Source organism: Dryobates pubescens, chromosome 8, assembly GCF_014839835.1.
Source record: "Dryobates pubescens isolate bDryPub1 chromosome 8, bDryPub1.pri, whole genome shotgun sequence".
Taxonomy (NCBI): Eukaryota; Metazoa; Chordata; class Aves; order Piciformes; family Picidae; genus Dryobates; species Dryobates pubescens.
In genome coordinates, this window is record NC_071619.1 from 40,309,471 (window position 1) to 40,332,806 (window position 23,336).

The 23,336-nt window shown below is 46.5% G+C and overlaps 1 protein-coding gene across 1 annotated transcript in view; it reads right to left on the reverse strand.

The window, feature by feature from the left end:
• Nucleotides 1-732: 732 nt before the first annotated feature.
• Nucleotides 733-23,336, reverse strand: part of POLQ (DNA polymerase theta) — an 84,585-nt gene continuing 61,981 nt past the window's right edge. The window contains exons 23-31 of the mRNA XM_054163329.1: nucleotides 22,489-22,663; nucleotides 20,674-20,809; nucleotides 19,298-19,404; nucleotides 18,011-18,195; nucleotides 17,549-17,660; nucleotides 13,917-14,041; nucleotides 11,508-11,661; nucleotides 7,760-7,875; nucleotides 733-846 (exon numbers count right to left, since the gene is read on the reverse strand). Of these exons, the coding sequence (XP_054019304.1) occupies nucleotides 733-846; nucleotides 7,760-7,875; nucleotides 11,508-11,661; nucleotides 13,917-14,041; nucleotides 17,549-17,660; nucleotides 18,011-18,195; nucleotides 19,298-19,404; nucleotides 20,674-20,809; nucleotides 22,489-22,663 (1,224 nt within the window). The remainder of the gene's footprint in view (nucleotides 847-7,759; nucleotides 7,876-11,507; nucleotides 11,662-13,916; nucleotides 14,042-17,548; nucleotides 17,661-18,010; nucleotides 18,196-19,297; nucleotides 19,405-20,673; nucleotides 20,810-22,488; nucleotides 22,664-23,336) is intronic.

A 23,336-nucleotide genomic window follows, 5' to 3' on the forward strand; every position in this document is an offset into this window, starting at 1 on the left:
GCATTCTTTAACCCATACACGGAGGTTCATTCTCTAGAGGGGAGTGTTTTTGTCAGTGGTTTTGTGTTAACTCTGGGTACAAACACTGTCCCTCCCAAGGCCAGCTTATGAGGCACCAGTTGGACAAATTTGACTGAAAATGCTTTCCTTAAAGCTGAAGGCCAACCAAGCACTGCTTCCACTCACTGTGAATGCTGCAAAGACATGAAGTAAAAATATCCAGCCAGCTGTAAAGCCTCTTCAGCACCTGAGTATCAGCAGCACGATTCAGTACAAAATGGTCCTAGCAAGGGACTGAAAAATTCAACATTAAGTGAAGAGACAATGACTTCTTTTTTGTCCTAGACACAATTGCACACCAGAGCTGCCAAATTACCTCTGTGCCTTGTTTTAATTAAATAATCTAGCTCATTTCATATGCAATAAATCCATTAGGCTTTGGGGGGGGGGGGGTGGTGTTTTAAATAACAAAAGCCAGCGGATTGGTGCAGAGTTCATTTCAGTACTGTGCTCTCAGCACTTAAGGACTTCACAGTTCTGTAAACATCCTTCGCTGCCCTGTGCAAAGGGTATGGCTTGGTGAGTTCATGCCCACTTCTGCCACACATTCTGGAAGGCAGCTTGCAGTGACATCTGTAGAAACACAGCACGTGCAGGTTGGTCTCTGGCCCTTGCCCTGCCCAGTCCGCGGTGCCTTCCGCCTCGCCGCACCTGGGAACGCTGCATTTCCTGTCAGAGCTCCAGGTCCTGCAGGTCTCCCCAGCTAGGTCCAACTTTCACTTTAACAGCCAGTTTCACTGAGAGTTTGATGGCATTCTCCATCTCGTGCTTGACAATCTGAGCGACCTACAAGAAAACACTGGGCATCAGATGCACACGGAACTCAAACACATAACCCGCTGTTCTGTCAACAGCTGGGATGGCCAGGCACCTGGAACCCTCACCTGCCTTTATCTGCACTGACTTACCTCTGAGGGGAATGAGACTAAGCATCTTAATACTGATTAGGGTTTATGAACAGAGAAGCTGTAAAAAGCCAGGAACATTTTATAGAATAGAACAGAATAGAACAGAAGAGAACAGAACAATTAACCAGGTTGGAAAAGACCTTTGAGATCATTGAGTCCAACCTATCACCCAACATCATCTGATCAACTAAACCATGGCACCAGAGCCACATCCAGTCTCTTCTCAAACACCTCCAGGGATGGTCACTCCACCACCTCCCTGGGCAGCACATTCCAGTGGCCAATATCTCTTTCTGGGAAGAATTTCTTCCTAACATCCAGCCTAAACCTCCCCTGGTGCAGCTAGAGACTGTGTCCTCTTGTTCTGGTGCTGGTTGCCAGGGGGAAGAAACCAGCCCTCACCTGGCTACAACCTCCCTGCAGGTAGTTGTAGACAGCAATAAGGTCTCCCCTGAGCCTCCTCTTCTCCAGGCTAAGCAACCCCAGCTCCCTCAGCCTCTCCTCACAGGGCTGTGTTCCAAACCCCTCCCCAGCTTTGTTGCTCTTCTCTGGACACCTTCCAGCAACTCTACATCTTTCCTAAACAGAGGGGCCCAGAGTTGCAACAGAGTTGTGGCTGGTTCCACACTGGTTAAGACTACTTAAGAGGCAACATTAAGTGTCTGTTGAGTGCTTGAGAGTCTGTCTCTTCTTTCACCTAAACACAGAATTCTAAGTATTTCATGAGGTCTGTTCTGAAAATTTCCTTGTACTGAAACCAAGACGCAGTCCAAACACACCAGAGGCAAAGAAGAGTTCTCCTCATTGTGTTGGCACCGGAAGCACCCTGCAAAACACAAACTCCAAACCTCTGGGAAAGTGGATCACAATGCAGGTGCTCCAAACACTGCCCAGGTTTCCCCTTGCTATTTTGTTGGGGCAGAGGCAAGTCCAATGCTTGCTGTCCTCCAAAAGTATTCCTAAGGAAATACTCTTTTCAGTACATTCCTAGGGAACCAAGAAGACATTTTTGTTCCTGCCAGACCTTGAGTCCTGTGTCCAGTTCTGGGCCCCTCAGTTTAGGAAAGATGTTGAGTTGCTGGAAGGTGTCCAGAGAAGAGCAACAAAGCTGGGGAGGGGTTTGGAGCACAGCCCTGTGAGGAGAGGCTGAGGGAGCTGGGGGTGGTTAGCCTGGAGAAAAGGAGGCTCAGGGGTGACCTTATTGCTCTCTACAACTACCTGAAGCTGTAGCCAGGAAGGGGTTGGTCTCTTCTCCCAGGCAACCACCAACACAACAAGAGGACACAGCCTCAAGCTGTGCCACGGGAGGTTTAGGCTGGAGGTGAGAAGAAGTTCTTCACAGAAAGCAAGATTGGCCATTGGAATGTGCTGCCCAGGGAGGTGGTGGAGTCTCCATCACTGGAGGTGTTTGAGAAGAGACTGGATGGGGTGCTTGGTTGATTAGATGGTGTTGGGTGATAGGTTAGACTTGATGATCTTGGAGGTCTTTTCCAACCTGGTCTGGTCTATTCTATTCCTATTCTATTCTATTCCTATTCTATTCCTATTCCTATTCCATTCCTATTCCTATTCCATTCCTATTCCTATTCCATTCCTATTCCTATTCCATTCTATTCCTATTCTATTTCTATTCATGTTTCTAACTTATTCCTCCATGCCAGGGGTCAGCTCAACAGGCAGGTAAAGCTCCTCCTGCCATCTTTGGCAACATTATCACCATCTTGCTACTGTGATAAACTCTGAAAGCTCCCTCCCTTCACTTTAATGCTCTGCACAGACTGGCAAAGCCCTGATGCCCCAGGCATTTCAGACCTTCAGCACAAGAAAAATAGCCCCAGGTACTACCCCAATATGGTCTTTTAAAAGAGGCAAGCTACCTCACTGATAGACTGCTATATTTGGTTTGGCTGAGCTGGAGTTAATTCTCCTCAAAGCATCCTTCAAGTGCTGTGTTTTGCAGCAGCACTTCATAACACAGCAGTGTTTTGGCTACTGTTGCCTAAGTATCCAGGCTGCGTCTCTCCAACATTTCCCTGCCCCAAGAGTATTCTGAGGGGTGGGCAAGATCTTGGGAGGGGACAGAGCAGAGCCAGTTGACCCAGACTGGCCAAAGGGCTATTCCATGCCATACAACATCAGCTCAGATATAAGAATGAAGTGAAAGAAGGAAGCTGCTGGGAGTGGATTTGTCTATGGTGTCTGTCCTAAGGAGCCACCAAGCTTAGAGAGCCCTGCTGCCCGAGACCAACCATCGTCCTGCTCAGGCGAAGCAGAGACTAACATCTCTCTCTCTCTGCTTTAGCTTCCACATGGACTACTGTCTTTGCTTATTATTGTTATTAAATTGCTTCTATCTTATTACTGGCTTTTGTTATGTTTCTCTCCTCTCCCCTGTGCATTCAAGAAGGGGAGTGATAGAGCAGCTTTGGGGGGCATTTGGCCCCTAGACCAGGGGCCAAACCACCACAACTGCAAATGAAAACCAAACAGTCCCTGGTGGTGTTTCTCTTGCAAAGCATTGGTAAGAGAAATAAATTCCTACATATACAGAAAGGTATTTTTAGCTTTATTTTGTGCACTTCAGCAGCTGAAGATAAGCCAGAGGCAGCATCAAGCATGTGACCCAACTAACTTGTTTGAATAAAAATGACTGTTGCAGCAGAGGAACACATGATTTATAGCACAACAAAGCTCTGGTGCCAGCAAGAAAAATGTCACCAATACAGAAACCAAGAAAGCTCACTACTTTCCTACAGGAAAGAATCATTCCTTTCCAATTGTAGTTCAAAAACCCAATCATACCTTGGGCTGCACCAAGAGGAGCGTAGCCAGCAGGTCGAGGGAGATGATTCTCCCCAGCTACTCTACTCTGGTGAGACCCCACCTGGAGTACTGTGTCCAGTTCTGCAGCCCCTATTACAGGAGGGATCTGGAGGTGCTGGAAGGTGTCCAGAGAAGGGCCACGAGGATGAGCAGAGGGCTGGAGCTGCTCTGCTATGAGGACAGACTGAGGGACTTGGGGCTGTTCAGTCTGGAGAAGGCTCCAAGGAGACCTAATTGTGACCTTCCAGTATCTGAAGGGGGCCTACAGAAAAGCTGGTGAGGGACTTTTTAGGGTGGTAAGACTAGGGGGAATAGAACAAAAATAGAAATGGTATATTCAGTTTGGATGTTAGGAAGAAATTCTTCACCCTGAGGGTGGTGAGACACTGGAACAGGTTGCCCAGGGAGGTGGTGGAAGCCTCATCCCTGGAGGTTTTGAAGGCCAGGCTGGATGTGGCTCTGAGCAACCTGATCTAGTGTGAGGTATCCCTGCCCATGGCAGTGAGAGTGGAACCAGATGATCCTTGTGGTCCCTGCCAGCCCTGACAATTCTATGATTCTAATTAATTTGGGCCCTACTTTGAATGGGAGCTTAAGAGGGAGATACTTCCAGAGATCCTTTCCAACGCAGACCTTTCAGCTACAAGATTACTCTAAGGGTAGATCTGAAAGGACAGCAGGCAATACTATCACCAAAAAATACCCCACTAAGGGGTAAGAACAACCCTGTTGCCTCAGCTAGATAGAAACCCTTGAAAACAAGCAAATCTAGCACTCACAAGCAAAGGCTGTCTCTAAGAAAGATGCCCTGTGTACATATGCTGTTCTAAGTGACTGCTCAGAAGATCCACAGACAAATATATCTGAAAGCAGTTAGGCTGGTAAGAATTGCCCTTGAAGTTGAGGTTGTTAATGAAAAAACAACACATTAAATTATAAGCAAATCTTGGCCCCAGTTCTTCTGGGCACTCTGATCAGTTGGACTCAGTACCTAAAGATGTATAAGCCTATACTCAGGGAATTACACTTTTCAACAGAAAGGCAATTAGGAGCCTTTTCACAGCTAAAACTGGATTGAAGCAGCAGATGTCTAAACAGAGCTGTCAAGATGAACAGAAGCTTGAGCTCAGATTAAAGAGAAAAACATTAAACCTTTTGTTCTTAATTACATTAAACAGAAGAGAGGAGAAGAGAGGAGAAGAGAGGAGAAGAGAGGAGAAGAGAGGAGAAGAGAGGAGAAGAGAGGAGAAGAGAGGAGAAGAGAGGAGAAGAGAGGAGAAGAGAGGAGAAGAGAGGAGAAGAGAGGAGAAGAGAGGAGAAGAGAGGAGAAGAGAGGAGAAGAGAGGAGAAGAGAGGAGAAGAGAGGAGAAGAGAGGAGAAGAGAGGAGAAGAGAGGAGAAGAGAGGAGAAGAGAGGAGAAGAGAGGAGAAGAGAGGAGAAGAGAGGAGAAGAGAGGAGAAGAGAGGAGAAGAGAGGAGAAGAGAGGAGAAGAGAGGAGAAGAGAGGAGAAGAGAGGAGAAGAGAGGAGAAGAGAGGAGAAGAGAGGAGAAGAGAGGAGAAGAGAGGAGAAGAGAGGAGAAGAGAGGAGAAGAGAGGAGAAGAGAGGAGAAGAGAGGAGAAGAGAGGAGAAGAGAGGAGAAGAGAGGAGAAGAGAGGAGAAGAGAGGAGAAGAGAGGAGAAGAGAGGAGAAGAGAGGAGAAGAGAGGAGAAGAGAGGAGAAGAGAGGGAGAAAAGTAGGAGAAGAGAGGAGAAGAGAGGGAGAAAAGTAGGAGAAGAGAGGAGAAGAGAGGAGAAGAGAGGAGAAGAGAGGAGAAGAGAGGAGAAGAGAGGAGAAGAGAGGAGAAGAGAGGAGAAGAGAGGAGAAGAGAGGAGAAGAGAGGAGAAGAGAGGAGAAGAGAGGAGAAGAGAGGAGAAGAGAGGAGAAGAGAGGAGAAGAGAGGAGAAGAGAGGAGAAGAGAGGAGAAGAGAGGAGAAGAGAGGAGAAGAGAGGGAGAAAAGTAGGAGAAGAGAGGAGAAGAGAGGAGAAGAGAGGAGAAGAGAGGAGAAGAGAGGAGAAGAGAGGAGAAGAGAGGAGAAGAGAGGAGAAGAGAGGAGAAGAGAGGGAGAAAAGTAGGAGAAGAGAGAGGGAAAGGGGACAGGGGAAAGGGGACAGGGGAAAGGGGACAGGGGAAAGGGGACAGGGGAAAGGGGACAGGGGAAAGGGGACAGGGGAAAGGGGACAGGGGAAAGGGGACAGGGGAAAGGGGACAGGGGAAAGAAAAAGAAGGCCCAGGTTAGTCACTACTGCTGAAAGCTTTCTCAAACTAACAGTTACTGCTCACTGTCAGGGAATGGCCTCTTGGAATCACAGAATCAAAGGATCACTTTGGTTGGAAAAGACCTTTAAGATCAGAGTCCAACCAGTATCTAACTCCACCAAGACTGGTGCTCAACCATGTCCCTCATCACCACATCTCTCCCTCTCTGAAACATCTCCAAGGATGGGGGTTCAACCACCTCCCTGGAAAGCCTATTGCAGTGCTCAAGAACCCCTTCAGTCAAGAAGTTTCTTCTAACATCCAACTTAAACCTCCCCTGGGAAAACTTGAGGCCATTTCCACTCATCCTGACACTTGTTACTATGGAGAAAAGACCAACACCCACCTCACTACAATCTAATTTCAGGGAGTTGTAGAGAGCAAGAAGGTCTCCCCTCAACCTCCTCTTCTCCAGACTAAACAACCCCAGTTCCCTCAGCCACTCCCCAAAAGACCTGCTCTCCAGATCCTTCACCAGCTTCCTTGCCCTTTTGTCATTAAATAATGTATATGCACAGAAGAAGCAGCAGACATTGCCAGGCTATGGAAGTATGCCCTGGGAGCCCTCCTGCCCTTGTGCTTACGACTTGAGAAAACACTGAGCTGCCAACATATGCTTGCTGCTGAAACACTCCCTACTGAAATCTGTCACACAGACACTACTGTGCCCAGGCACAGGAGCACCAACACAGTGGAAGAGCACACACAGAGAGACACACACACATAAAAAGCACCTTAAGTCCACACAGTACATTTCTTACCTCTACCATGCTGCTGACCTGCACCATACCGCTACTAACAGAAAGAAAGGTAGGCAGGGAATGAGGAAAGTACCACCCAAAGCAAGGAATCCTCCTTTCCCTACAGAGTACAAACCACATGTTCCAAGAGAGACACCACAAGACACAAGTGTAAACAGGGAGGCAAAAACACCTCCAAATGAGGGAAAACTTCCTCCTTTACCTGTCAACAACATCAAGCTTCTTTAGAATAGAATAGAATAGAATAGAATAGAATAGAATAGAATAGAATAGAACAGAATAGAATAGAACAGAACAGAACAGAACAGAAAAGAACAGAACAGGTTGGAAAAGACCTCTGAGATCATCAAGTCCAACCCAACACCATCTAATCAACTAAACCATGGCACCAAGTGCCTCATCCAGTCTCTTCCTAAACACCTCCAGTGATGGTGACTCAACTACCTCCCTGGGCAGCACATTCCAATGGCCAATCTCTCTTTCTGGGAAGAACTTCTTCCTAACATCCAGCCTAAGCCTCCCCTGGCACAGCTTCAGACTGTGTCCTCTTTGCATCCATTACAGAGGTCTGTGCATGATGATCAGGGCAGGTAACATGCAAATAGAATAGAATAGAATAAACCAGGTTGGAAGAGACTCAAGCCTTGCAGAGAAGGTGCATGACCTGCTGATACAAGCAGCAAAGCATGTGGTGGAAAAATTAACTTCAGCCATGGGGATGACTTGAGTCTGAAAATACAGGGATCAAGAATGCAACACCCCTTTGTATCCCATTGATCTTTGTTTTCACAGACCTTTTAGCACCCACTGAGAGAGGATCCAGGGAAAAGAAGCAGAGCACCTGCAAGGAAGGCTCATTTGGAACACCATAACACAGCAGATAGCTGAAAAAGTAAGTGCACAGCTGTACCTGGATGACATCGTCCTCTGCAACCTCATAAAGGAGCTCATCGTGGAGCTGGAGAATAAAGAAACCTCCACTGATGGGATGTAACATCCCCCTGTTTCTTTTCCTTGTTAGTCTTCCTACAAAGTGAAGAGCACAGTTCATTAGATATCACTGTATAAAGGCATGTTTCCTGTCATTAGAAAATCCCCTCACACATCTCTAGTGCTGAGGAAAACAACATGAGGAACTTGCAAATGAAACAAGCCCAAGCTCACAGATACAAACCACAGAACATTACCATTCTATCAATATTTGTACAGCTACTGAGGGAAAAAATGTTAATGAAAAGCATTTTAGATCTAAACATTTCAGCTTTACATTATGAGGACATGAATCAGAACAGAAACAAGAGACAGTTGCATCTCCTGAACCATCTGCTTTAAAAATCAATTTTAAACAAAATCAATGTCAACTTCAGTCAGAAGCTGGTTTGCAATGTTCTCTCTGGCAATGAATTGGGATTCTGACCTTCTTCCAAAATACTTTAATGGCTAGTCATAGAATCATGGAATCAATAAGGTTGGAGAAGACCTCAGAGATCACCAAGTCCAACTTATCACCCAACACCTCAGGACTAACGAAATCATGGCTTCAAGTGCCACATCCAATCCCCTCTTGAACACCACCAGGGATGGTGACTCCACCACCTCCCTGGGCAGCACATTCCAATGGCAAATTACTCTTTCTGGGAAGAACTTTCTCAGCACCTCCTGCCTAAAGTTCCCCTGGCACAGTTTGAGACTGTGTCCTCTTGTTCTGGTGCTGGTTGCCTGGGAGAAGAGACCAACCCCTTCCTAGCTACAACCTCCCTTCAGGTAGTTGTAGAGAGCAAGAAGGTCTCCCCTGAGCCTCCTCTCCTCCAGGCTAAGCAACCCCAGCTCCCTCAGCCTCTCCTCACAGGGCTGTGCTCAAGGCCTCTCCCCAGCCTTGTTGCCCTTCTCTGGACACATTCAAGTGTCTCAATGTCCTTCTTAAATTGAGGGGCCCAGAAATGGACACAGGACTCAAGCTGTGGCCTAACCAGTGCTGAGCACAGGGGCAGAATGACCTCGCTGCTCCTGCTGGCCACACTATTTCTGATGCAGTCTAGAAAGGCACTGAGCCTCCTCTCAAATGCAGTTAAACTGTAGCTACTACTCCTGATTTAAAAAAAAACAGGGAAAAAAAAAAAAACAAAAGAAAAGGCAAAAGAGCAGCTTTTGCATAAACAAGTAAGCAGCTGACAAAACCACAATCCCGGTCTGCCTTGCCTGACAAAAGCCAGAACAAACTGTTCGTGGTAAGAGCTTCTTGTTGTTGTTGTTGGTTTTGAGTTTTTTTAAACAACAACCAATCAACACAACCTCACACACAAAGACTCCAAAGTTATTTATTTCTCAGGTTAGCTAACAGGAGGCCTCCAGTTCACAGCTACAGGAAGGGTTTCACAGCATCATCAGTGCCTCGCACAAGCCTCACACCGAAGCAGCAATGTTGAAGGAGCCACATGATGCAGGATGCTTCCCTGATGGCACATAACTTGCTGAAAGAGAAATCCTTCCAGTTCTTGAACAGCTAGTATCAGAAGGGGACAAACTCTCACAAATGGGTCTACTTGCTGGGTTCTACAACACTACAGGCTGGAGTCAGAGTGGCTGGGGAGCAGCCAGGCAGAAAGGGACCTGGGGGTACTGGTTGAGAGTAGGCTGAACATGAGCCAGCAGTGTGCCCAGGTGTCCAAGAAGGCCAAGGGCATCCTGGCCTGTATCAGGAATAGTGTGGCCAGCAGGAGCAGGGAGGTCATTCTGCCCCTGTACTCAACACTCATTAGGCCACACCTTGAGTCCTGTGTCCAGTTCTGGGCTCCTCAGTTTAGGAAAGATGTTGAGTTGCTGGAAGGTGTCCAGAGAAAGGCAACAAAGCTGGGGAGGGGTTTGGAGCACAGCCCTGTGAGGAGAGGCTGAGGGAGCTGGGGGTGGTTAGCGTGGAGGAGGCGCTGTAGCCAGGTGGGGGTTGGTCTCTTCTCCCAGGCAAGCAGCACCAGAACAAGAGGACACAGTCTCAAGCTGCACCAGGGGAGGCTTAGGCTGGATGTTAGGAAGAAATTCTTCCCAGCAAGAGAGATTTGCCTTTGGAATGTGCTGCCCAGGGAGGTGGTGGAGTGACCATCACTGGAGGTGTTTAGGAAGAGACTGGATGTGGCACTTGGTGCCATGGTTTAGTTGATTAGATGGTGTTGGGTGATAGGTTGGACTCGATCTCAAAGGTCTCTTCCAACCTGGTTAATTCAATTCTACTTGCCTTCCTACAATTACAATGGCCAAACATCAGTAGCTGCTGCTCCTGGAAGGGGTGGGGAGTTCTGCCAAGCAAATGCCTTCTGCTCAAGACAGACCTCTGAATCTTGTCTAAAATAAAACTCCCTGACATATTTTTTGAGATGTGGCAATTAATTATTTAGCTTTCCTTCTCAGTCCTGCAAGTCAGACAACAGCTTCGTGTTTCAGGTTGAAGCATAAGAACTATCAAAGATGGCACTCCATCCCTTAAGCTGTCTTGCTAAAAATATGACTGATGAGCACAACACTGTCTGCACTATGCTAAAAAAAAATCTTCATAGCACTCCACTGGGAATGAGTATCCCAGCACATCTTTGCTGTCTTCAGCCAGAAGAAATTTATGCTGCTAAGTGCTTCATACAACGCTCTTCTGGAGCCTCTATACATCAAATTCCAGTCAACAAATGCCAGGCTTAATTCTACCCCCCAAAAAACAAATGTATTTCTGGAACAAGAAGTTGTTTCATGCTCTAAAGATCTATTCACCACCTTTAAAGGCAGAGTATCTGCTCAGGTTCTCCTTCCTACAATTCTGTGGTGACTTCACAGGCCATATCACATATGAACTGTCACTGTCAACCTTTGTGTGGCAGTTTAGGCTGGGTGCCTGATGTCACTGCCACACAAGATACACCTTCAGGGTCCTGAAGGTTCAGCCTAGTGGGTGGACACAGGGAGCTGTGTATTTCATACCCATAATATCCTGCACCCTATAAATCCATCTGCAAGGTCTCTCACTTCCTCTTTCTTCCCTCACTGCTCCCATGGGAGATGCTCCCTGTCTGGTAATGGAGGGGGAGTTATCTCAAGGCCTTTTAGACCTGGCTAGGCCTAAGGCCAGGATGAGAAGGGGGAAGGGCAATCTCAGATCTGGCCAGCTGAGATTAGCCTAGCAGTGGGGGGAGGGGGAAGAAAGAGCTCTGGGGGTTTGGGTATACTCTCAGGTAAAGAGAAGGGGAGTACTGGGAGGATTCTGGGTGTGCTGTAAGGCACTCTGTATGCTTTGGGTTTCTTTTGTCACTGTGCTTGTAGCTGTCTGTAAAACACTCACTGCTCTTCCATTTAAACTTTCCATCACTTCTGCAAGCCATTTGCCTGAGTCTCATTTTTCTGCCCCGGTGGGAGGCAAGAGAGGATCTGCCTGGCCTCCCACTGTGGACACTCTGCAAGATCTGCTTTGAAGCAACTCAGGTTTCCGATTTGATCACAGTATTTGCTTTAGCTGCCTGGTGAGCAGGCATTCTCTCTCCTTCCTTATGACTTCTCTGCTCATTGAACACAGGTTTATCACTGTCTCCCACCCCTAGCCCCACCTTTTTTTGCAGGCAATTATTTTGTTAAAACAATTAGTAACACTGAAAGTGTGGTTCTACTGTGCAAGGGGAGCATACCAGTCTTATCTCTCTGGAAGGAGCTCTCCAGATGTCCAAGGGACTTGATCACGGAGGAGAAGGCTTCCAGGCGTCTCTGAATGCTCACAGTGGCTGTTTTGACGATGTCTGCAGCAGATCCCTGAACAGTTGTATTCACAGCCTGTCTCTCTGCCTAAACAGAGAGAGAGCTGCTCTCAAAACCTACCCCAAAAACTAATCAAAATCCAGCATGCCACATGCAATTCATTAAAAACAATAAATACCTATAAAGAGTTATATATAATGTAAATACAGATAGAGAGGTTGTTGTACCCACCTGAAAGAGAGAGACATCCTAAACTAGCTTCAGAGAGAGCATTTCTCCAGGGGACTGAGAAAAGCAGGATTTCCATGCATTTAAAATTAATATCAAGGGTAGTGACAAGCCACAGTAAGGAGAATCATATCCACATGGTCATAGTTTCATAAGGACCAGAAAAATCTCACACTTAATCCAAGTCCCATGAGACACTTGTAACTATCAGACATGGATAACCAAAAGCAAGAAGCTGGATTTCATGGTCTGGTTTGCTGCTGACCTCTGACTGCCAGAGAACTACAGCTGTGCAAAACCACACCAGACCATTCTAGGACACAATGACTTTTTTCCCCATGCAAGCAACCTTTTTACTATTCCCCTCCTCAGCCAAAAAAAAAACCACCAACAACAAACTGTATTCAAAGGTTCTCTGATTAGAGCTGAAATGTGTGCAAAAAATACAAGGAAGCTGAAATGAAAGTAAATATAATTCATTAACTAGTCTTTGATTTATACTTTAAAATCATATTGAAGTTGAATAGAAGGTGCATCTTCAGATTAATAGTCAAATGATCTCAAAAGTCTTTTAAAGTCTTCTTCTTGTCCTTTCAACTGCTTGGAGTAAACACTCCCCCGCTCCCCCCCTCTTCCACTCTAGTCTTTAATTCCACATGAGCTGATCCAGCTTCCTACAGAGAAGGATAATGCTGCCTCCCAGCAGAAAGGCAACAACATCTCTCCAGGGAGTCAGCTCACTCTTACTGAAGTAGGGTCTACGACAGCTGTGTCTGAAATGACCTTGAAAAACAAACCAATGCCAATGCAAAGGCATATATTAAGTAAATATTTATCTAACAAGTTAGAACAATTTACCTTGGAGGGGAAAAAACAAAGGAACCTACATCCCAAAATCTTAGAATTGTTAGAGTTAGAATACAGAATTAACCAAGTTGGAAAAGACCTTTGAGACCATTGAGTCCAGCCAATCAAGCTAGGGGCAGCAGGTTGGAAGGGCTCTCAAGGATCAGCTAGTTCTAACTCCCCTGCCATAGGCAGGAAGCCCTAACACTAGAGCAGGTTGCCCAGAGCCACATCCAGTCTGGCCTTAAAAACCCTCCAAAATGCCCTTTCTTGCTCAAATGCTAGCAGCATATAGCATACAAAGGCTGCTGAGTGGGAGCAACTCAGCCTGAAGAGTTAAAGCACATCACTGTGTGGAGGCTTTTAAAAATCATGTCCACTTATTTCAATAAATTACTCATTCCAGTTCCAATGTGGGAGTTCTGAAGTGAGGTTAGCACAGTGATGACAGCTGCACACCCAGTCACAGAAGGCTTGCGTCAAGCAGATCATGACAAAAGCTCTGTTATTCAGAGAACAACTGAGGGGACAATGAACTGAGAAATGGCATCACGGCCTGCATCAGGAATAGTGTGGCCAGCAGGAGCCATTCTGCCCTGTACTCAGCACTGGTTAGGCCACACCTTGAGTCCTGTGCCCAGTTCTGGGCCCTTCAGTTTAAGAAGGACATTGAGACTTCTTGAATGTTTCCAGAGAAGGGCAACCAGGCTGGGGAGAGGGCTGGAGCACAGCCCTGTGAGGAGAGGCTGAGGGAGCTGGGGTTGCTTAGCCTGGAGAAGAGGAGGCTCAGGGGAGACCTTCTTGCTCTCTACAACTACCTGAAGGGAGGTTGTAGCCAGGTGGGGGTTGGTCTCTTCTCCCAGGCAACCAGCACCAGAACAAGAGGACACAGTCTCAAGCTGCACCAGGGGAAGTTTAGGCTGGAGGTGGGGAGAAAGTTCTTCCCAGAAAGAGTAATTGGCCATTGGAATGTGCTGCCCAGGGAGGTGGTGGAGTCACCATCCCTGGAGTGCTCAAGCAGGGATTGGATGTGGCACTTGAAGCCATGGTTTAGTTAGTCATTGGGTGTTGGACTTGATGATCTCTGAGGTCTTTTCCAACTTTTTTGATTCTATGATAATTAAGATGGCTCACAGACCCTGCAAAACCACAGACACAGATATGCAAAGAAGTCCAAGGCTTTAAAAACACATTTTAAAAATCCCCAACAGATGTAAAAATAAACTACATGAAAAGCCACCACAGCAGCTGTGTTGCACTCCACATACATGAGCTTTACTGTAGGGATTTGCATCTTTGATAGCTGGCAGGTACCTCCGTCTTCCCAGGATGGTCTGCACAAACCCATCTCTCCTGCAGCTCCTCACTGTCTCCCTCAAGAATTTCTGAATCCCTGTGGAAAGGAAAGAGAAAGTTTTCCCTGGTACAGCTGATTGTCCATGGTGACTTATCACTGGGGTGACTGAAAGCAGTCCAGGACACCCAGGCAGCATAAAGACAATCCTTTAAATTTCCTGGACTGTGACAGCAGACATGGCCACACACAATCACTTGCTCAGCCCATTTGCAGCTCTGCTGGGAAACTTACTGATTCTTCTGAGGTGGAAAAGAGTGACTAGTGTCAGGATATCTGGCTGTGGACAAGGAGGCAGGAAGTCTATTCTGCACAGTGCCCAGGCACAGAGGATCATACATGTATTATTAATAATGGAGGGGTCAAGACCTGGACCAGCACTGGAAAGACAAGTAGTAGGAAGGGAGTAAGTTGAAAGCAGAAGTCAGGGCCCTTGATGCCTCAGGCTGCCTGACTTGAGTTTGTGTCAATTTAGATTCTAGGATGAAAGAAACAAACCCACCTGCAGTTTCCAAGGGAAGGAGCAAATCCACCAAAGGTGTTAAAAAGAAACTTAGGTCAAATAAAGGTGAGGCAGGGAAGAGCCTCTTTCACTGCAAGTCCAGGTAACTACTGCACTACAGTGGAAAAAGTTAACTTCAGGCAGTTTCCATCCAAGGTTTAAAAACATAAGATGTAGAAGGAATTATTCAGGATGGTGCTTAGTGACCTGGTCAGGTGGTGGACTTGGCAGTGCTGGGCTAACAGTTGGAGTCAATGACCTTAAAGGTCTTTTCCAACCTTAACAATTCTATGATTCCATTCAAGGATTCGGAGAAGCACAGAATGCTAGGAGTTGGAAGGGACCTCCAGAGATCACTGAATCCAACCCCACTGGTAAAACAGGACCACTCAGGGCAGGTCACACAGCAACATATCCAGGCAGGTTTGGAAGATCTCTAAAGAAGGAGACTCCACAAGCCCTCTGGGCAGCCTCTTCTGTGCTCTGTCGCCCTCACAGTAAAAAAGTTTTTTCTCATGTTGAAATGGAATTTCCTGTGATTGAGTTTACATCCATTGCACCCAGCCCTATCAATGGTTATCACTGAAAAGTGACTGGTTCCATTCTCCTGACTGCCACCCTTCAGATAGTTGTAGACATTGATAAGGTCCCCTCTCAGCCTTCTCTTCTTCTTCCTAACATCCAGCCTAAACCTCCCCTGGTGCAGTCTCAGGTTGCGCCAGGGGAGGTTTAGGCTGGATGTCAGGAAGAAATTCTACACAGAGAGAGTGATTGCCCATTGGAATGTGCTGCCCAGGGAGGTGGTGGAGTCACCATCCCTGGAGGTGTTCAGGAGGAGACTTGATGGGGTGCTTGGTGCCACAGTTTAGTTGATTAGGTGGTGTTGGATTGGTTGATGGGTTGGACACGATGATCTTGAAGGTCTCTTCCAACCTGGTCTATTCTATTCTATTCTATTCTATTCTATTCTATTCTCCAGACTAAACAGCCCCAGGTGTCTCAGTCTTTCCCTGTAAGAGAGATGCTCCAATCCCTTAATCATCCTCATAGCCCTCCATTGAAATATCTCCAGTAGTTCCTCATTCTTCTTGAGCTGGGGAGCCCAGAACTGTACACACTATTCCAGATGTGGTCTAACTAGGGCTGAGTAGATGGGGAGAAGCTCATCAAGGATAGACTACCCAGAAATTACTGGAGACTAAACAGACTCTTACTAGGACAGCCTTTCTCAGCTTTTGTCTCCTAAAGAAACACACCCTGGATCTTCAGAACATCCTTTTCCAGCTCACAGCCAAGTTCTATGATTACAGATAGCTGTCTCTCATCCCATACCGTGATTGAGAGATGGGACTAAGCTTGATACAAGCAGAGTGACTCCTTTATTGTGCCAAGTCTTTTCTTTATATAGGTTAACATAATCAAAAGCAACTTGTGATTGGTTATTAGATACGTCCATGCAACAGTTACAGACTCATGATTGGCTGCCGAGGAAATGCCAGGGAACACACATCCCTTGGCAAGGCTCAGGCAGGTGTTAGACAAAAGACAAACAAACACACATCTCTTATCTAAGTTCAGACAGAAGACAAAAGACTCTGTTGCAATGTTTACCAGCTCCTATTTTCAGGTCCTTGTGTAGCTTCCCTGAGTCACAATGGCCATTGGTAATCAGCTAAATGCTTTTTTCTCTCTAAACAGCTGCAGTTTGTTCCCAGGGTTTATGGCCCACAAGAGCTAAAAACATTTCCTTCTATCAGCTGAGCACGGATTGAGTCTACTCCCTAAATTCAATCCTTCAATCCCGAACGTGTCCAGAGAAGGGCAACAAAGTTGGTGAGGGGTTTGGAGCACAGCCCTATGAGGAGAGGCTGAGGGAGCTGGGGTTGCTTAGCCTGGAGAAGAGGAGGCTCAGGGGAGACCTTCTTGCTCTCTACAACTACCTGAAGGGAAGGTTGTAGCCAGGTGGGGGTTGGTCTCTTCTCCCAGGCAAGCAGCACCAGAACAAGAGGACACAGTCTCAAGCTGCACCAGGGGAGGTTTAGACTGGATGTTAGGAGGAAATTCTACACAGGGAGAGTGATTGGCCATTGGAATGGGCTACCCGGGGAGATGGTGGAGTCACCATCATTGGAGGTGTTTAGGAGGAGACTGGATAGGGTGCTTGGTTGCATGGTTTAGTTGATTAGGTGGTGTTGAATGATAGGTTGGACGTGGTAATATTGAAGGTCTCTTCCAACCTGGTTTATTCTATTATTTGCCTTCTATTCATTGTCTGATTGCAGCTCTCCTCTTCCTACAGCATTCCTAAAAATTAACATGCTGCTTAGCAATGCAACAAGGTCCTTGTACAAAATATGGGAGAGCTGCTCTGAGCAGCTGGATGAAAATGTAAGGGTTATATGCAAAACCATCTAAAACTCAGTGGAAGCAGAAGACAAGAGCAGAAGAGAGAGATTGTTACGTGTAAAAATCATAAGGAATGGAATGGAATGGAATGGAATGGAATGGAATGGAATGGAATGGAATGGAATGGAATGGAATGGAATGGAATGAACCAGGTTGGAAGAGACCTTTGAGATCATCGAGTCCAACCTCTCACCAACACCATCTGATCAACTGAACCAGGGCACCAAACGCCCCATCAAGTCTCTTCTTAAACACCTGCATCTAAAGTTGTACTGCATGTCCTTTGAAGCTGTGTTTTACCAAGGAAAAGAGTGTTTCTTGTTCAGAAAGCTAAGAGCTGCAAAATTAATCCCCAGGGCCTGTAAAGTAATTTTCAAAAACAGGAAAACAATTATTCTAATAAACAAATAGCAAGCAAGCTCCTAAAGATGAAGAAAAGCAGAGCATGAAGTACAACATTATGGAGTACCACACTGCTGTGTTCATGCACTGGGCTTTTGCAAAAGGAAAAGCTTTTTCAAAACCAACAGGAGTAGCAGAAGGCTGAGACAGAATTAGGGTTTGAAAAGACACGGGGAGAAGGGATTAAAACCAACCACCACCACCACCTCGTAGCTCCCAAACAGCCATATCCAAACCTGTGTATCTTGATTTGAAGGATTCAATGTAACTGGCAGCTTCACTTTCCTCAATCCCCATCTGCTCGCCTAAGGATTTTGCTCCTATTCCATAGATGATTCCATAGCAAATCTGCCGGAGCCCAGCATGAGGAAGCACAGGTGGATGGTGAGCCATGCAAAGAAAGCAGAGCCAAACCAAAAGGTGATTCACTGGAAGACAGGTGTATGAGGAAAAGGGCAAGCATTCAAGAAGGGAGACCATCTCTGAGTCCAAGCCATTCCTGATGCTTTTATCCACCCTCAACCCCCCAAAAACCAGACAGCTCCAGCTGGACATATCAAGAGTGGGAGTACACAATGCTACTGAACAACCACAGACAAATCCAAGCCAAAAAACATACTGTTGTGACTCCCTGATGTTTTGAACACTGAACCTTCCTGCCCAGAAGACTGCTGCCAAATGTTTTCCCTAAAAATTACCTGTTTAGCTTGTTGCCTGGTCCTATCTCCAACAGCTTCAGGATCAATCATTTTCCATTCTGCTGCAATGGTCTTAAAGACATCAGTGCCCCCATTCAAGGCTTGAATGAGTCGACAGTCGCAGGACAAGTGAGCAAGGATCCTCAGCTCAAGCTGAGAGTAATCAGCAGCCAAGATTAAGCCTCCTGGAATCAGGAAGTAAGCAGAAATCATTATTTCATAATATTACTCTAAAAACATCCCACCGCTCCAGCAAGGTGGTCTGAAACTGTCCTTGCAGCTTCTGCTCTGAAAGTTTTCCACAGCCATTTCTATCAGGCAAATTCTGTTTCTCCAGTGTCTGCTTTCCACCTAGCTCCTTCATCTAGAATCCAGAGATTCAGCAGAGATCAAACCAGCAGACTTGTACTGAGCCAGGGCAGGCAACATGAGAACTAACATTAGGATAGGATAGGATGGGATGGGATGGGATGGGATGGGATGGGATAGACATAGACATAGACATAGACACAGACACAGAAGGTTGGAAGAGACCTCTGAGATCAAGTCCAACCTATCACCCAACACCATCTAATCAACTAAACCATGGCACCAAGCACCCCATCCAGTCTCTTCCTAAACACCTCCAGTGATGGTGACTCCACCACCTCCCTGGGCAGCACATTCCAATGGGCAATCTCTCTCTCTGTGAAGAACTTCTTCCTAACATCCAGCCTAAACCTCCCCTGGTGCAGCTTGAGACTGTGTCCTCCTGTTCTGGTGCTGGTTGCCTGGGAGAAGAGACCAACCCCCACCTGGCTACAACCTCCCTTCAGGTAGTTGTAGAGAGCAATAAGGTCTCCCCTGAGCCTCCTCTTCTCCAGACTAAGCAACCCCAGCTCCCTCAGCCTTTCCTCATAGGGCTGTGCTCCAAACCCCTCCCCAGCTTTGTTGCCCTTCTTTGGACACCTTCCAGCAACTCAACATCTTTCCTAAACTGAGGGGCCCAGAACTGGACACAGCAAGAGTGTGATATGTGTATTAAGAGATGCCTAAGTGACCTCTTTAAAAAACAGGCATTCTCAAAGAGGAAATGAAGGTATGAACATTTGAATTACAGCATTAAATACTCTCCCTGAGTGAAACTCTCTCCTTTACAGTCTTGTGAATCATTCTGAAAGCATGGTAACTACTGCATTAGTTTTCCAAGGAGGCTGCTCAGTCAGATATTCCCAGCTCTCCCTTAGATTGAGGATTATTTGTCATATAGATAGAATACACAGCTACAGAGCAGGATCTGGGCATTACCTGGGAAGGGAACAAAAGCATGCCTCATGCTAACAGCAAAAGGTATTCTTCTTTCTTTGGATCTGTCTTCAGCCTGAAGGCCATTAGGTAAAATACTGCAACGCTTTCTGAATCTGTGGAGACAAAGAATCACTGTTGCTCACCAATTTCTAAAACAGCTAAATGCACATAATCACAGAATGCCAGGTGGGAAGGGACCCCTCGGAGCACCAGGTCCAACCTTTCTAGGTGATAGTGTAGTTTAAATGAGATGGCCCAGCAACCTGACAATCTGAGCCTTACAGCTGACCAGTGTAGGGGAATCCACTACTTCTGTTGGAAGATGATTCCAATGTCTAGCTGTCCTCATCATGAAAAATTCTCTTCTGGATTCCAATTGGAATCTCCTCAGGAGTAACTTGTACCCATTACCTTTTCCATGTGGCTCCATGTAAAATGGGGTCTCCATCCTCTTGCTAGCCACCCTCTATGTACTGGTACATGGTAATAAGGTCTCCCCTAAGCCTTCTCTTCTCAAGGCTGACAAACCCAATGCTCTCAGCCTTTCCTCATATGGCAGGTCTTCCAGTCCCCTGACCATTCTTTTGGCCCTTCTCTGAACACATTCCAGCCTGTCCATGCCTTTTCTGTACAGTGAATTGGTGAAAACAAGCTAAGACAATAGCCTCTATTCCACTCTTTTGAACAATTCATACTTACATTTGGCCATGGGGAAATCAGACATGGAATGGATTGGAATGGAATGGAATGAACTTAACCAGGTTGGAAAAGACTTTTCAGATCATCGAGTCCAACCCATCACCCAACACCATCTGATCAACTAAACCATGGCACCAAGTGCCTCATCCAGACTCCTCTTAAACACCTCCAGTGATGGTAACTCCACCACCTCCCTAGGCAGCACATTCCAATGGCAAATTACTCTTTCTGGGAAGAACTTTCTCCTTACCTCGAGCCTAAACCTCCCCTGGTGCAGCCTGAGACTGTATCCTCTTGTTCTGGTGCTGGTTGCCTGGGAGAGGAGACCAACCCCCACCTGGCTACAGCCTCCCTTCAGGTAGTTGTAAAGAGCAATGGTTTAGTAGTCATGAGGTGTTGGGTGATAGGTAGGACTTGATGACCTTAGAGGTCTTTTCCAACCTTACTGATTCTATGATTCAAATGCCAGTCTCACTGCAGGGTTTCATAAAGAATTCCAACAAGCAAATGGAGCCATCTTTAGGTATTTATTTCCCTCAAACTGTAAAAGAAACACTGAATAACAACTCACACTAACATGACAGCAGCCACAGGTGAAATACAGAAAAGATAAATACCACAACTTGATCACATGAAGACCAGAAGAGTAGGCAGCAGCTTTGCCAAGGTTCTCCTACCTGCCTCCAGAAACAGCACAAGAATTCCCAATTCCAGGGGCTCGGGAGGGCGGGCTTTCTTCAACCACAGCTGGCATTTCAATCTCAAAATCTCTTGGCACATTTTGGATATTTGGCTCTGTGAAGGCTATTCGACCTGAGAAGGATGACAAGACAGAACTCAATGAAAGCCCAAAAGGAGTCTTTCCAGTTTAACACACATACATAGAATACATAGAATAAACCAGGTTGGAAGAGACCTTCAAGATCATCGCATCCAACCCATCAACCAATACAACACCACCCAAACAACTAACCCATGGCACCAAGCACCCCATCAAGTCTTCTCCTGAAAACCTCCAGTGATGGTGACTCCACCACCTCCCCAGGCAGCCCATTCCAATGGGCAATCACTCTCTCTGCATAGAACTTTTTCCTAACATCTAGCCTGAACCTCCCCTGGCGCAGCCTGAGACTGTGTCCTCTTGTTCTGGTACTGGCTGCCTGGGAGAAGAGACTAACATCCATCTGTCTACAACCTCCCTTCAGGTAGTTGTACATACATCTGCATCTCCAAAAGACAAAGGGCAGGAGGACAGGACAGGACACAATCATAAGAAAACTGAAGGAAGGAAAATAATTAGGGTTTAATGGGCTTGAGATGATTTCCCTGCAACATTTCTGTACTACTGTCCCCTCTAACAAGCAAGCCTCCCTCCCCCACCCTAGATCAGGAAGAAGAGTGTCCTGGTTTCACAGTCTGCTTTGCAAGGGAAGCCACACACACAGAGATGGGAGGGAAAGTAACACCAAAAAAAATCTGGGTTGAGATCAGGAGTTTAATGCTATAATATGTTGTACAGATACCTTAGTAAAAAGCAGAAGCAGCACAGTATCACAGTATCACCAAGGTTGGAAAAGACCTCAAAGATCATCAAGTCCAACCTGTCACCACAGCCCTCATGACTAGACCATGGCACCAAGTGCCACATCCAAGCCCCTCTTGAACACCTCCAGGGATGGTGACTCCACCACCTCCCTGGGCAGCACATTCCAATGGCTAACAACTCTCTTTGTGAAGAACTTTCTCCTCACCTCCAGCCTAAACCTCCCGTGGTGAAGCTTAAGACTGTGTCCTCTTGTTCTGGTGCTGGTTGCCTGAGAGAAGAGCCCAACTCCCTCCTGGCTACAACCTCCATTCAGGTAGTTGTAGAGAGCAATGAGGTCTCCCCTGAGCCTCCTCTTCTCCAGGCTAAACAATCCCATCTCCCTCAGCCTCTCCTCACAGGGCTGTGCTCAAGGCCTCTCCCCAGCCTCATTGCCCTTCTCTGGACATGTTCAAGTGTCTCGATATCCTTCTTAAACTGAGGGGCCCAGAACTGGACACAGTACTCAACAGCCAGGGATAAAACAATTCCCCCCATCCAAGCATGCAGCAGCCAGCACAGCAGAAAAGACCAACACCCCAAAAGCAACTGGAACAGGAAGCCTCTTATGTCACAATTTGAACTTCAAGCCCCTTGATACTTGGCTCCAGCCAGCACTTTCAGTTTGAAGCTGGCATGACAGCAGCATGGTATTGAAAATCATCAGCAAACCCAACTCAGCCCATGGCAATCACTAACAAGAAACTCCTAAATCCAGACCCTGCTCCAGGGTCAGAAATTTACACGTCAATACATGCATGAAATTAGTAATAGTGCTTGATAAACACAAAAGTGATTTTAACACATCTAGGCTTTCAGGGCAGACACCTGTGAAACAGGCAGCTGAAGCAGAGCATAGGCTTTACTGTAAAAAAGGTAAGAAGTGAGGATTTCACACACATTTCTTTACCTGTAGCTGTGTGAGTCTGTGATATTGGATATATCCTTTCCATTCCCAGTGCAGAATTCAATCGCTTTTCCCTCTGTAGTGGAAACACCACTTTGGTAATGGCATTGTTGATTCTCCTCCATTCCAGTATCAGCCCAGGCAAAGGGTGAAGTTTCTTTAATTTCTCCAAAACATCCTTGGGGGGAGAAAATGTCACAACTATAACCAACAGCCTTCAAAGCTTTATAAGTAAAGGGTTTGCAGCCCTGCAGGAAAAACTGACTCCTTTGCCCACAGTGAGCTTCCAGAGTCACTGCCCTTAAATAAAATGGATAACCCCCTCCACGTACACCATCTACACTTGGGCAGTCAAAGCACCATGAGACAGCTGCAGTTGTTATCCACAAGAGGACAATCACTTCTCTTTGGACTTGTGCATCCTCATTACAGCTCTTAGTCTGTATCAAACAATATATCACCTGAAGTGATCAAATGAAGCATCACTTGCCACAGGTCCCCTACATTGCCTCCTCCTGCCCAACATTAATGCTCCTTTTCCATCTTCTTGCATATTTTTCTCCCTGCTCTCTCCTATCTGCACACTAGGAACACATAAAATGAACCCCTTCACTGTGCTCCTTGAAAGGATTGTTGATCACTGTATCAACCAGGGATCAGTGCTGGGCCCCATCCTCTTTAACATCTTCACTGATTATCTGGATGAGGGGATTGAGTCAGTCATCAGCAAATTTGCAGATGACACCAAGTTAGGAGCAGATGTTGGTCAGTTACAGGGCAGAAGGGCTCTGCAGAGGGACCTCGACCGACTGGACAGATGGGCAGAGTCCAATGGGATGGCATTCAACAAG